Source organism: Corythoichthys intestinalis, chromosome 20 (assembly GCF_030265065.1).
Source record: "Corythoichthys intestinalis isolate RoL2023-P3 chromosome 20, ASM3026506v1, whole genome shotgun sequence".
In the NCBI taxonomy this organism is placed as follows: Eukaryota; Metazoa; Chordata; class Actinopteri; order Syngnathiformes; family Syngnathidae; genus Corythoichthys; species Corythoichthys intestinalis.
In genome coordinates this window covers 38,174,244-38,189,807 of record NC_080414.1, presented here as the reverse complement: position 1 = coordinate 38,189,807, position 15,564 = coordinate 38,174,244, and the positions used below count along the sequence as shown (strand labels likewise).

The 15,564-nt window shown below is 38.6% G+C and overlaps 1 protein-coding gene across 1 annotated transcript; it reads right to left on the bottom strand.

The window, feature by feature from the left end:
* Positions 1-9,516: 9,516 nt before the first annotated feature.
* Positions 9,517-12,255, bottom strand: LOC130908547 (uncharacterized). Its single transcript, XM_057824088.1, has 2 exons — positions 11,963-12,255; positions 9,517-11,641 (listed from the first exon to the last, which is right to left on the bottom strand). The coding sequence occupies exon 2, from the start codon at positions 11,422-11,424 to the stop codon at positions 9,517-9,519; it is 1,908 nt and encodes a 635-aa protein (XP_057680071.1). The 5' UTR covers positions 11,425-11,641; positions 11,963-12,255.
* Positions 12,256-15,564: the final 3,309 nt, after the last annotated feature.

Sequence of the window (15,564 nt, the reverse complement as noted above, 5' to 3'; positions counted from 1 at the left end):
ACGGCAAAAACCTATCTCCTTAAAACTGAAAAAAAAAGAAAAACTTAACCCTTCAATGCCTGCAATATGAAGCAATTGTCAGAGAATCACAAAATTTGAAAAACAAGGTCTTAATGAAACTTTTTTTTTCAAATTTGTAAAAAGAAAAGTCAAAATGAATATGAGTAATAAGCGCTCTGATATCTATAACCCTTGCTAAATTATGTTTCTATTTCTCATGGAACCTGCAGATGCATATGTTGACTTGCATCCATCATTTTTTTTGTTTTCAAAAAGAAATGTCAAAATTCTGAATTCGTCTCGAAATCATGAAATTTTAGGTGTGATACATTTGGCAATAAAGGTTTAAATTCCCTTGTTTTCAGTGTACATCTACTAGAAATCATTGGAATTATCTGCCAGTGCTTCAAGTAAATTTTACGCAGATTTCTTGAAATAAGGAAAGTACCTTGCTGAAAATAAGACAGACTAAGCAAAAGCTTCTACTGTATATTTAATCTTTAAAAAACTTGTTTGTTAGAAATGTTCTTCATTCAAAAATAGATATTGTATTTGGCAGCATTTTTTCCATGATTTGGTGAAAAATGACCGACTTTTAGATTTTTGGGCTTAATAAGAACAAATGGTAATATTTACTATAAGTAACTGGAAGAATCTGACACATTAATCAATTAACTAGCCTTTAAAACTCAAAACAAGATGAAGAAAATTATTCGACTAGATTTAAGAAAAATTATCAGAAGAATTTGCAGTGTGAAGTTAGTATAAGTCAATACAGATTTATTTTTCATTAATCATTTGGCCTATCAATTAATTAGGTTCTTATTGGTGGGAAATGTAGCCCTGACTGCCGTTCACCCAGTCTGTTTGGTCACATTAATGTTCCGTCCCCAGCAAAAAGTGTAAATGCAGGTGATGCTGTTATATCGTCCTTACCAATATTGAGACCAAACCTACGCCCTTGAGGCCAATGTACTTGGATTCCACTGAGGCATATGTAAATTGATGCCATTGACGGCCATGTAAGCCGATTCTATGGATGCCAACGTACTTGGATTCCATTGACACATATGTAAGCCAATACCACTGTCGGCCATTTACGTCAAAATTTCAACAGGAACTGACCTTGTATCGACAGGAAGTGGCCTGATAGGTCTGTATCTACCAAAGCCCCAGTGTAATTTCTGGAGAAATTGCTGTTCGTAGTTATAATTATAACTAGAGATGTCCCGATCGATTGGCATCCCGATCGATCGGATCCGATCACGTCATTTTCAAAGTATCGGAATCGGCAAAAAAATATCGGACATGCCTTTTTGTAATATATAATCAGGGGTGCACATAAGTGGTCCGCATGCGCGCATGCGTACTGGACGTAGACAAACGCGCTGGCCCTCAACGGCTTCCATACGCTTTTGCGTACCGATGGCTGACCGCTGTATTTGCGGCGGACACGAGAAAATAACTTCTCAAAATGTCGAAGAGGCAGGCCACACAGAGTAATTACTTCCGTGTTCCCCCACCCCCGTCAAAAGACAGACAGACGACAGAGACGTCACCGGAGCTACCGAAAAAAAGGACTTTTGCTGAAAAGTGGCTACAGGAGGTACCATGGCTAGAAGCAAATGATGCTCGCACGGAAATGCAGTACAAAATGTGCCGTGAGAATCCCAATGTCGCCGATAAGAGCAGCGCATTTTATGTAGGGTCAAAGAATTTCAGCCATCCAAACTTTGAAAAGCACGAAAAAAAAACAGAGAGCATATGCCAATTAAGCAAACTATCGATGTCAAACAGGACCCCACTCGCCCTATGGTCATGTGGCGGAATAGGGCGGAATAAAGGTAATGAACAGCGACATGCACTAACAAACGTGTTTTTGCTCGCATTTTACAAAGCTAAACATGCACGTTCGATGAGGTCTTATGAGGAGGACATCCCACTTTTAAAAAGGCTTGGAGTTAATGTGGGAGCCGCGTAATGCCCTTTATTTTGAATTGGTGCTTTTATGTTTATTTCTTTACATTTCACTTCAAAGTAATGGCAAATTTGTTGTGCCAGTTGATGTTAATCAAGCATTAATTGTTAATATAATTAATTAAAGTTAATTGGCTCTAAGTAAAGCTTGTCATAAATTTATCGCATCAGGCGGGTTGGCTCTCAAGCTCAATGAGGACCAAGTCACATCTCCAGGTCCTCCTCTGAGAACCTGGGCAAAAAAATTATGTGCACCCCTATATATAAGGTATATTATATATAATATATTTAATATATTTAACATTACAGACATAATATGTTACACTCATCCAGAGTCTTTAGTTTAGGCTTAAGGTAGGGTTATCAAATTTATCCCGTTAACGGCGGTAATTAATTGTTTTAAAAATTTATCACGTTAAAATATTTAACGCATGCGCTGCACGACCCACTCACGCATTGTCGCGTTCAATCTGTAATGGCGCCGTTTTACCTATATATAGAGCTAAAAGGCAGCGTAAAATGAGTAGAGTGAATTTTGGCAGCCTTTGGAGCCTTTTTTTAATTGGCTAAAGCCTTACAATCCCTCTCCCTATGATTAGAAATATCATGGGAAGCAATGTGGGGAAGAAAGGTAGTAATTGATCTTTTTCTTAACACCCTATTTCCCAACGCAGAGAAGATATATCAATTGGTACCACTACGCACAGTCATGGTTGCACTTCCCATCATGCATTTGGGCAGAACAGTTAAATGGCTACAGTATCATTTACTGAAAGCTCAACAAATACACTAGATGGCAATATTTAGTCACAATATACAAAGTCACATTTATCCTTTAAGAATTACATGTCTTTCTATCCGTGGATCCCTCTCACAGAAAGAATGTTAATAATGTAAATGCCATCTTGAGGATTTATTGTCATAATAATCAAATACAGTACTTATGTACTGTATGTTGAATGTATATATTCGTCCGAGTTTTATTCATTTTTTTCTTAATGCATTGCCAAAATGCATATGATCGGGAAAAATTATCGGGAAGGATTGGAATTGAATCAGGAGCAAAAAAAAGCAATCGGATCGGGAAATATCCCGAATGGCAGATACTCAAACTAAAACGATCGGGATCGGATCGGGAGCAAAAAAACATGATCGGAACAACCCTAATTATAACATTATAATAATTTTACTCAAAACTAAATTAGGTACATATCTGAGTGATATACTGGACTGTCTCAGGAAATTAGAATACACAATATTCTAATTTTTTGAATTTAAATTAGAATATTGTGTATTCTAATTTCCTGAGACAGTCCTGTATATATACACAGGACTGTCTCAAAAAATTAGAATATTGTGTATTCTAATTTCCTGAGACAGTCCAGTAAGCACATGGAAAAACAAAATTATCAACAATATATTTTAACATCCTCTGTTTAGCTGATTTGACACAGTGGGAATCTCCGTGTCCTTAAGCCCGAAACCCACAGGGTCCGCTGCGTGACGGTCAGCTCCTTTCTGAACGACGCAACAAATACGTTTGTATTGTAGTCAATACGAGGTGGGCCACATGATCCGCTCAGCTCCGATCAGGATGCGCTTGAGTCCGCCTCTCCGATCTGTCAAAACTAAAATACGCATGAGGTATATTTTCTGGTCCGTCAACCTGCGGCCAGATCAAGCCCTGCTGTTCAACACACACCAGGGGCGCTGCCAGGGATTTTGGGCCCAATGAAAAGATATCACTTTGGGCCCCACCACCAGTGCTGGGACACACACACACATTTAGAGTATCAACTACGTAATTTCCTGCATTCTGGTGAATCTTTACACACTAATTTGTGCATTTTCTGCATTAATTTAAGATGAAAATATATTTTTGTAAACATACAGTGTATAGAGTGTATATCTATAAGAAATATACTGAAGGCCATCTTTTACAATCTAAATATATTTTTACTAGAAATATTCTCAAAGCAAATACCATAATGAATGACTTAGAATAAATGTTTTGTTTAAACTACGTAACTATACTACAGTATACATTACAATATACGTTTTAGTATGAGGAGCTTGCTAAGGGTTTGCCTGCTGTACTTATTAAATGTAAGCTAAAAACACTAACTACAAACACTAGCTAGCAAACAATTACAGTATTTCATTATGTAGCCCTTAGCCCCATCTGGAAACTCGCGATCTCCACTATAGGCTACAGCTCCGAAGCGAGGTCCCTTGTTAACAAACTAAATTCAATTGAGGACAAACGAAATTCAATGAATTCTTGACAAACTGGATTCAAGCCGAATTTAAAAAAGAAAATTTCCACACCAACTTTCAACACCTGTAGGATACCAAAAAATGCCGTCATAATTTGGAATTCATGTTTTTGAATAGGTGAATGTCGCTCATTGAGGCCGGGAAAATCCCGTATTTCTCACGGAGTGAACTGGCACCTCGCTTCGGAACAATGACTTCAGGGTAAAACAAACCTAATCTACAATTAAAAGTATTAAAGTTGTTATTTAAATTGATATTTATTTAAAAATCTGTAAAATATACAATACACTACAACCATGGAATAAACCTTACCCAAATTATTTGAGTATATTATTGTTGACGCATTTAGGGAATATTTACTCAGTAAAAATAGCTAAACATTACACTATTAAACTGAGTGTAAATTGTTACCTCAATTTTGTTTAGTAAATTCTATAGGTTGTTTTTTACACTGTATATATACATACTATTATATTACACATGCACCAACATAAACTTGCACATGCAAGTGCGTGACACTTTGCTCTTGTTAATCTTGTATGTAATGTGACAGCTTGCGGGCTAATCTAAGGAGATTGTCTACAGAGCGACACATTCTGGCTCACTCTCTAGGCGTCTGTCAGTGGCCATGACAACATCCACCTTTTTTCAGGGGACCGACAGGCGCTCCTAGTGATTGTTTTTGCAGGCGGGGGTCATCTGAAAGGCTGACAGGTGAGTCACTCCGTCACGCGTATTACATTCACCCCCCCCTGTAATTGTGGGTAGTGCTGCAAAGCTCCCCACAAAAAATATTGCTTTTTTTCCCCCCGTCCACTCATTCGGTGCACTGCACAGCACGCAAGCTGTGACCAACTGACACCGTTCTGATGTCCAAATGAAGAACCACATAGCGCAGGCCGTATTTGGATTTCACCCTTAAACTTGACGCTTGCGGCAGAAACATTGTTTTTCTGCCAAAAAAAACCGTTGCATTCATTTCCATTGGCAAAAACAAGTGATTCAAATTTAAAGTCCATCTAATCCTAGATTTTTGATCCGCTGAACATCATTTACACATTAAAAAAATTCAGGAAATCTGGGCGTGCAAAAAGTGCATACAGTTTTGGCCCGAAAATGTCAGGTTCCACCTAAATTTTACCTTTATGGCCCAATTCATTCCCAATAGAGAAAAAATGGCCCCATATCAACAGGAAGTGCCCCGAAAAAAAGCCCCAAAATCTACAGGAAGTGACAAATGAACAAGAGGTGACGCATAAATGCCATATAATCTATGCAAAAATGACCCAAAAATATTCTGGAAAAAAAACACTTAAAAATACGAAAAAAATATTCAAAATTCACAAACGACCCACCAAACAACCACAAAAAAAAATCACTAGTAATCAAAAAACCATGGAATCATAAAACCATGGAAAACTTATTACTAATTTTAAAGGGCACTCATTGGGTGCCATTGACAGCACTAGAGGTCCAATCCATTTGTCCAAATGGATTGATAAGGAAGTAAGTCGAAATATCCTCAAATTAACATGCAGTGGCCATAGAATTTATTGTCATCTCGCAAGATGTGGGAAGTGGAAACCTCCAGAAGGCTTTTCTCAGTGCTCCCGATCAGACACGTGCATGAAGGGGAGGGGCGGAGGATGCTTGAGCACCTGCCCCTACATGCCCAAAGTGCCCCTTTTGACTGGCTATTTTTTTGTGTGTGTTCTTATGTGTGTGCTGGCCCACTGTGCAGGCACGCCACCGAGTACTTTACTTAAACACCGAAACCACCTTTAAAAAAGCCGTCTGGGTGCCACTTAGCCGTCATTAAAAAAAACTTTGCTGATGGGCGCTCAGTGACCATCTGATGTGGTTTGCTCTCAGATGAACAACAAGTCGAGGAAGGAAGTTTTGATGTAGAGGTTGAAAGAAGAAAAGAGACAAAGACTGACTGAGTCACAGCCAGAAAGTGTTGATGACAGTGTTGATTTCTATTCACTATTCCCCCCTCCCAATTAAAGTCTGTCATAGTAACAGCCAATGATACTTTAAAGCTGGTTAAAATAGAAGTTATGGTGTTGTAAAGTATCCTAAAAACTTGTTCATGTGCCCCTTTTGATCTATGAGCACCTTCCCCTCCATCGGTCTCTGCACAGCCCTGCTCCTGATAATAGTGGGCATGAAAGAAGAAGAAGAAGGCAGGTATTTGCATATTTGCACAGCGTCTGTTGAGGTCACAATTTTATCAGCAAGCTCTATTAGCTTGGAAATGCAGCATAAAGAATTACAAATTTGGAACAATACAAATATTACTATTCTCCGATGGCCACGAGGTGTCAGGCAAAATGCAAAGTCCAAACACTTTGCAAATAGAAAAAAGCACGAACCCCAATTGCAAACGCTTTGCTAAAGAAAATAGCATGAATACAAGCAGGCTCAACACGACTCCCACTGGCTAAAGCACGACTACAAGTTGCCAAAGCACGAAACCCAATTGCCCCAACCTTTAGTGTTGAGTATGTACTGTATATGTATTTTTTTGTTTGTTTTATAAATGTGACAGTTGAAGTGCCTTATAATTCCAAATAATTCTGCAACATTTAATACAGTGTGTACAATGTCCCTCGCTTATTTTTGTTAGTTTTTTATGTGTGAATGTTTTTGTTTCTTTTTTTTTTTTTTTAAAGTTGAGGGATTTTACTTCCAAACGCGATTGCAATCCAAAAAAAAACAAAACAAAAAAAAAACACTTCAACTAAAGGCACGCTTTCATTTTGACCCATCTTATGTTCAAAACTGTTCAAAATATTGGAAACTGAGTGCCTCTTTAAATTTTGGCTGCACTTTCAGTATGATGCTGAACGACAGTTGGACGGCGATGAACAACAGCAGCTCGGAGCTCGGCGGCAAAACAAGAAACACACGCAAGGTACGGCCAAAAAAATAAAACAACGTCCTTCTTCTTGACCAGTGTTATCAGACTGGGCAGGTTTCGTTCATTCGCCCCTCCCAGTTAAAATGGATTGGACGTCTAGCTATGTCAATGTCACATGCATAAGAGATCATTTTAGGGCTCTTCCGTTTGATATTACGTGCAGTTCTTCTCGGTAAAATTACAGATACAGGCGCAAAAAAATTACTTAAAGTACAAGTATCTCAGAAAAAAATGTACTCAAGTAAAATTACAAAAATACTTGCCTTAAAATTGACCTTAAAAGTAAAAAGTAAAAGTATTTTCTCCCTATGCAAAAATAATATACTTCTACACATATATACAGTACATACAGTGGGACTGTATAGGCCTACTGCATACATACATACCTGTACATACATACATAGATACATACATACATACAAGGATCTGAGTCAATATTCAAAGAAAGAACCAGAAAATTAATTGACTACTCAGTTTTATTTAAAACTGTGCAGAATCAAAAAACAAACAATAAAATTGACTGCACTGTAAACAAAAGCTTAACATGCTCAAAAACTCCAAAACTTTGTTTAATCGCCGATTGCAAGCAACTACCAGGTGCATACCGCCACCTACTGTACAAGAGTGTGGTGTTCTTATTGGTCAATATCTGGTTCACCTGCCTAATCTTGCTTGTACTCGTGTTTTTTTTTTTTTTTGTGCTCAGTTACAGTTTTGTTGCACAGGGCTTATCGATTGCGTTGGAGGCATGAAAACGAAACAATCAATTCACAATGAGTAAAAAAAAAAAAAAAAAAGTAACCTGTACTGCAGGCGACAATTTGAAAAGTAGTGGAGTAAAAAGTACAGATACCTCCTGTAAAAGTAAAAAGTACCACTTCATATTTGTACTCAAGTAAAGTACAGATGCACAAAAATGTACTTAAGTCCAGCAACAAAGTGCATTCCAGTACTACTTCCTGTACATTTGGATCGTTTTCTGTTAATTTTAGGGCATTTCTGGACTCCTTCCTGTTAATTGGTTCCTTCCTGTCGATTTTGAGGCATTTTTGGGCCGTTTCCTGTTCATCCGTCACTTCCTGTTGTTTGGGGGCATTTCCAGGTTACTTCTTGTTGATTTCGGGTCACTTCCTGTACATTTGTGGGCACTCCAGGGTCATTTCCTATACATTTTGGATCATTTTCTGTTAATTTGGGGGCTTTTCCGGGCAGCTTCCTGTTCATTGGTACTTCCTATTGGTTCTCGGTTACTTACAGGTCACTTCCTGTTGACTTTGGGACTTTCCCTTAAATTTTGGTACATTCTGGGATCGCTTGCTTTTGTATAATTTTCTGTTGATTTTTGGGCTTTTATGGGCAGCTTCCTATTAATTGGTACTTCCTGTTGGTTGTAGTGTACTTACAGGTCACTTTATGTTGACTTTGGGTCCCTCCCGTAAATTTTGGCATATTCTGGGGTCACCACTCATTGGCTGCCATTGACAGCACTAGGCATCCAATACATTTTGACTGGGCTAGTGAAGTCACTCATGCACTCAATCCTATAAATCACAAGCTATTACTGAGCCAATGTCAAACATAAAAGAATGTGATTGTATATGAGCCAATGTCAAACATAAAAGAATGTGATTCTATACGTTAAGTATGAATAAGCAACAACATGTCTTTCAGGCAGAGACATATGGAGGTAGATTTGTGTCTTCATTATTCAATCAAAAAAAAAGTTGCTTCAATCAAAATATTTATTTTCATTCAAAGAAAAAGTCACTTCAATTAAAAAAAATGTGTTTGAATGCAAAAATAAATTTGAAACTTAAAAAAATGCGAATTTCTGAGTCTCAAATAATTTTTCACATTCAAAAACTTTTTTTCTACGATTGAATTTTTAAAATTTTTGATTGAAGTGATTTTTTTTTGAAAATATATATTTTTTTGTTTGAAGCAACACATTTTTTTGATTGAATAATAAAGACACAAATGTCCTAGCCAAAAGGTGGTCCAAATGCAAAACTATATTACCTCAATCAAAAAAGTTGTTTCAATCAAAAAAAACTTGACTTAAATTAAAAAAAAAAAAAATTAAATCAAAGAAAAATAGGTTCCAAATACATTTTTTTGAGTTTGAAATTTATTTTTGCATTCAAACACATTTTTTTGGGTTGAAGCAACTTTTTTTGATTGAATAATAAGACATAAATCAACCTCCATAGAGATACCCCGCAGACCCCACGTTTGACACCGCTGTACATATTTTAATTAAAAAAAAAAGAAGACATATATACAATGTAAAATTACTCAAACGTCTGCAGTTTTGCGTCCAGAAATGCTGCAGCTTTCTTTTATGGGCGGTCCTGGTGGTCGCCGTGGTCGCGGTCGTCACGGCAACGGTCGTCATCCTCTACGTCAACAACTATCCGCCTTTTGTTGCACACTTCACATACAAGTCTGTAACGACAGTCTTTTGCACAGTGTCCGGGTTTAAGACAACCATAACAAAGCTTTTTCTCCTTTATGTACGTCTTCCTTTCATTAAGTGATTTGCCTTTAAACTGTGGACAACTGTGAATTTTGTGTCCTTTGTCTTGACAAACGAAGCATGGTGGTTTGACATTTGACCTTTGTTTTATATTTTCAGTCTCTGTTACAGCCTGCGTGTGGAGAACGCTGGAGATTGATCTTTTTTCCCTTTGGTAACTTTTATCACTCATCGTGGTGACGTCTGTAGAGTGGAGAGCATGAAATGATGTGATTGGGTTACACAAGATTTCTGCTTCAGCTGACATGAACTCAGCAAAGTCCTTTAATTTTGGAAATTTCCCTCTTTCCTTCATGAATTGAGTAGCTTGACGATTCCATCTTGCTGCTGCCCAATCTGGCAACCTTTGAACAAGTTTTTGATTTTCTTGACAGTCGTTCAAAATATTTAATCCTTCAATGTGGGGCATAGCTTCTTGACATGCTTGAATGAAATCGGCAAATGCCCTAAATCCTGTTGAGTCCTTTGTTTGTATTTTAGGCCATTTTGCTAGCCTTTCTCTGAATGCCTTTTGTATGACAAATGAATGTCCATAACGTTGGTTGAGGCGTTCCCATGCGTTCTTGTATGCGTCACTGTCATTTCTATAAAAAATGCCATCAAGGCTCTTTCGAGCTGAGCCTCCTACATATTTCTTCAAGTAATGCAATTTGTCAGCAGGTGAGATGCTCTTTTTATCAATGAGTGCAGTAAATGAAGCTTTCCACTCAATGAACTGTATTGGGTCACCGGTGAATATGGAGGGTTCTGGTGTTGGCAGTCTGTTCATGGTGATGCTGTCCTGTATAGCTTGTGCTAAGTAATGAATGTCAGATTGTTGAAGTGAAGTGGACACCATATTGCTTACAGGAACCTGACTAGGAGCAGAATCTGTGGAGGGCCGATGGACTTCACCACTTACATCTTTAGCAATGTGAACACTGCAATCACTACTATCACTGCTTTCACTTTTCATTTCTTGATCATATGTCTGTAGTCGAGCTCGAGCAGACTTTATTTCCCGTTCGGCCTTTATTCGTTCTAATTCACGTTTTTGGGCTTCTAGTTCTTTTCTTTGTTTTTCTTCCAAAAGCTGAATTTTTTCCTTTTGTTTTTCTTCCTCTAATAACACCTCATACTCCACTTCTTTGGCTGCTAACTCTGCTGCAGCGTCTGCTCTCCTTACAGCCACCATTGACTTGGACGAATATGACTTACTGGAGCTGGAGCGTTTGCTGGACATGGTGCCGGAAGAACTGTAAATGGACTGTGCATAGTCTGGTTTGAGAAGTTTACGAAGACATATTTTTACGTTATCACGATCATAGTCATCAATGCCTGAGAGCCTTTCGTGTGCAACCTTGATAAGGTCTCTTGTGACTGCTTCACATGCATCTACACGTCTTCTTGTGTCACTGGAGGGAGTAATATGGTCCCTGATTTCCTCATATAACTTAATGACACAGTCACTTTCCTTTTCTACATTGTCCATGAGAGAAGCTATTTGAATGTCTGATATGTCTTCTTTCAATTGCTCACGTGTGGTGCGCACTTGTTTCTTCCACTCATCATAAACCTTATGAAGCTGTTTTTCCTTTTTAAGTGACTCTTCCTCCAGATACGCCTGCATCTTTTCCGTTGGTCTCCTTTGACGAACAGAGCGTGAAGATTCCTCTTCTATGTGGACCTGGAGATCCTCCGTGTGCTCTGCTTTCCTTTCAGATGCTTCCATATTGAGGATAGAGCGACGCTGTTGACCATCAGATCCCCGTTGACCTTGATTGGAGCTGTGAAGCTGGAACCTTACTGGGATCTTGGAGCTGAGAGTGGCTGTAGCGTTCCTCAGCTTGGGTCAAGCTCTTACTGTAGCGTCCCGATTGGAATGATGGTCTCTTCAACTGATGGTTTACAACCTTTATTCCATCTTTTATGTAAACACACCGTAAGAGCTACGATGTACACAAATAAAAAAAACCACAATTAGAAATTAACAATAACTTTTTACCTTTTTCCATTTAAACCTTTTATATATATTTTTCTATAACATAAATTAAACCATAACATAAAATAAACGTTTCAATTATCATTACTCACAATACTGATGGCATTTATAGGCCCATTGTCAATGAAACATCATTATTTAGTGAGGCGACAGCACCCTCTGGTGTACAAAAAATGAACTGCAATACTACACTCAGACAGACTACAGATGTTATACACTTAGCGAAATATAATGAACATATTTACAAAATGAAACCCTGAATACGAACCTTGTTCCCTCACCAACCAGGCGCTAAGAACTTTTAGCAGTTAAAAACAACTGTTTTGGTTCTTATTTTCACCGTGACGGTGACGCACGTCTATGCCTTCTCGTCAGCGCGCCGTTTTTGCCTACTTCCTTAGACTTTTCAGCAGTTGCTACATTTTACGGCATTCTGCCTTCCTTTGCCCTTTCAACATAAAAGCATGAAATCTCAAAAACGGAAATGAATTACAAATATGTGAAATAATGAACAAGGTCATTTACAGGGAGGAGGTGAGAAATGTTGCGAAAGTGGAGATAGGCTGATCTGGTGATGCTGTTGATATGTGACCGGAAGGAAAGTGTGCTGTCGAGGATGACACCCAGACTCTTAACCTGAGATGAAGGAGAGATCGGTAAATTGTTGATTGTAATAGAGAACTTATGGACATTAGAGAGTGTTGCGGTGGTACCAACCAAGAGGACTTCTGTTTTGGAGCTGTTAAGTAGGAGGAAGTTGCAGGAGAACCAGGAGTTAATGTCATCTAAGCAGAGGGTGAGGGAGGAAGGTGGGAGGGAGGCGGTTGGTTTTGAGGATATGTAGAGCTGGTGTCAATCATTGTTGTGAAGGTGGGAAACGCTGGGCACCACTAATTTTGCTTCTGAAAGTCCGACCTGCATCACAGTTTAGCGTTACCATTACATTAAACTGTGTGAGTTTGCTAACTTGAGTAGGAAGCTGCTCCAGGAGAAGTGTCCTCCTGTATGTGTATTCTACTATGTTAATTACACTGAGAAATATAGTAAACTCTGCTCAGCTGTAAGATATGTAGTGAATCAAGGTTTACTCCCTTCTCCCCAGTTTTCATTTTTATTTTGCTTACTTAAAGCAGCCCAAAGGAGCTTTCATTTTTTGTAGAGTTTGGCTGTGCTTGTGGACAAAAGTAGTTTTTTTTTTTTTTTTTTTGAAGGAAGGCTCCATTTTTATTTATTTTGTTTTTTCCCAGACCAAGACGTTTTTTGTTGTATTTAATTTATTTAGACAGACAATTTTGAGTGGTATTTATTTGGTATTTTTATTTTTTGCATTCCTGTAAAGTGAAGAGACGATTAACAATTTTGTATTTCTTTGTATGTTAATACACAAATCTGTGCTCAAATATTGCAATTTAAATTTGCCAATAAAATCCATTTATTCTGGAAGTTTTCAAAATGTTTCTTTAGGAGTTCTTGAAAAAAAAAAGGTTTGAATCCAACGGTTTATCACCTGAACTTATATACAGTGCCTTGCAAAAGTATTCAGCCCCCTTGAATCTTGCAACCTTTCGCCACATTTCAGGCTTCAAACATAAAGATATGAAATTTAATTTTTTGGTCAAGAATCAACAACAATTGGGACACAATCGTGAAGTGGAACAACATTTATTGGATAATTTAAACTTTTTTAACAAATAAAAAACTGAAAAGTGGGGCGTGCAATATTATTCGGCCCCTTTACTTTCAGTGCAGCAAACTCACTCCAGAAGTTCAGTGAGGATCTCTGAATGATCCAATGTTGTCCTAAATGACCGATGATGATAAATAGAATCCAAATGTGTGTAATCAAGTCTCCGTATAAATACACCTGCTCTGTGATAGTCTCAAGGTTCTGTTTAAAGTGCAGAGAGCATTATGAAAACCAAGGAACACACCAGGCAGGTCCGAGATACTGTTGTGGAGACGTTTAAAGCCGGATTTGGATACAAAAAGATTTCCCAAGCTTTAAAGTGATCCTCGATTTTAAAGACATGTAGGCTCTAATAAATCACAATTGTTCTCTTGTATTAAAATATGTCGTTAGAAACACATAAAATGTTAAATCAATGGAAATATTTTATAATATTTAGTGCATATTTTGACCGATAGTTGGCGCCATGTTCTGCGGGCGCGGAGTGATGACGTAGATGATATTTTTCCAATCGTGTAGCGTGTGTACAACAACTGTGTATTACTGGCTTAACTCGCGAAGTAAAATGCCACGATGTGCTGCTTATGGATGCAATTTCGAGTCAAATGGAAACAAGGAGAGTGATGCGAGTCTCCACAAATTTCCTGTTGACAAGAAGAGGGGAAAGGTTTGGGAAAATGCCTGTAGACAAGCAAATCTTCCCAAACAACCAAGGCTTTGTTGTCGCCATTTTTCTCCTACCGCGTTTGAGGATTTTAGTAGATGACAACTAATGAAAGATCTCATCGGAGCGGCTAGATATAAGCGCAGACGAAAACCAAATGCTGTTGCAACTATTTTCCCGCACAAGAAGCCTCAGCCTGCTCGGATATCGAGTGAAATGCGCGCAATGAAGCGAGACGGACGAGACACTCTGGCCGCCCTCTTAAGCACCCAAGCCGCTCCTGTCGCTACAGCGGGAGGCGAACCTTCGGGCGTACCGCTAGTCACAGAGGAAGCTAATAATTCACCTCTACTGTCAGTTCATCAGGCAGTGTGTGTTCAGTATTCAGCTAATATGAGTGATGCTGCCACTCAAACTGATCAAAGCACGTCCAATGCAATTCATTCAATGCAACACAAATGTCCCAACCCCATTGATAAAGCAATAAATTCTCATCGCCGGAATGGCATACATGTGAAGTCAAAATCCATTTTAGGGGACTCCCTCTGAAAGCTCATCGCGAGAATGGCAAGAGTGCCAAACAGTAATCAGAGAAAAGGGTGGCTACTTTGAAGATACTAGAATATCACACGTTTTTAGTTATTTCACCTTTTTTCTAAGTACACAATACACACGTGTGCATTTGTAGCAAGTTATAACAGAATTCACCGGCGGAAATTATGTTGGCACGTTGTGTGGTTGGGGGGGGGGTACTTTGTGAAGGGAACAGCTGGAAATAACTGTTACCTTCCGCGGGTCGCATGCCAGACAGACATTGCTATTTCTTGCAGCCTAAATGTCAATAAAACAACGCGGATTAGCTCCGTGGTTTGATACTCCGCATCCTTCCCTAGCTCGCCACACATTCATAGTTTTATTGCCTTCAGTGAGAGTTTATAATGTCAATGGTCAAGAAAATAAAAAGGCACTAATGCCAATGTGTTTTGGCTTGTACTGTATGTAAAGCATACGACAGCTATGGATGCTAACAATCTACACAATTACTGGACTGTCTCAGAAAATTAGAATACACAATATTCTAATTTTTTGAGACAGTCCTGTGTATATATACAGGACTGTCTCAGGAAATTAGAATACACAATATTCTAATTTCCTGAGACAGTCAGGAAATTAGAATATTGTGTATTCTAATTTCCTGAGACAGTCCTGTATATATACACAGGACTGTCTCAAAAAATTAGAATATTGTGTATTCTAATTTCCTGAGACAGTCCAGTATATTGGAATGAGTTTGATGACGCAATAACTCACCTTGAAGATCTGCTGACAAAAACCTGAGTTCTCGACAACATACGCTCTCTCGCTCCGTTGTCATCGAGATGCACTTGCCGCAAGTACACCGGAAGTTTAGCCCAACTCTTGCCTCATCAGGTATTTCTTGCTCTGCATTTCGCCTTTGCTGCTCGTCTTGTGAACGACCGACAGTGCTGTCCTGCTCTTCACTTTTCCGCTCTGGTTC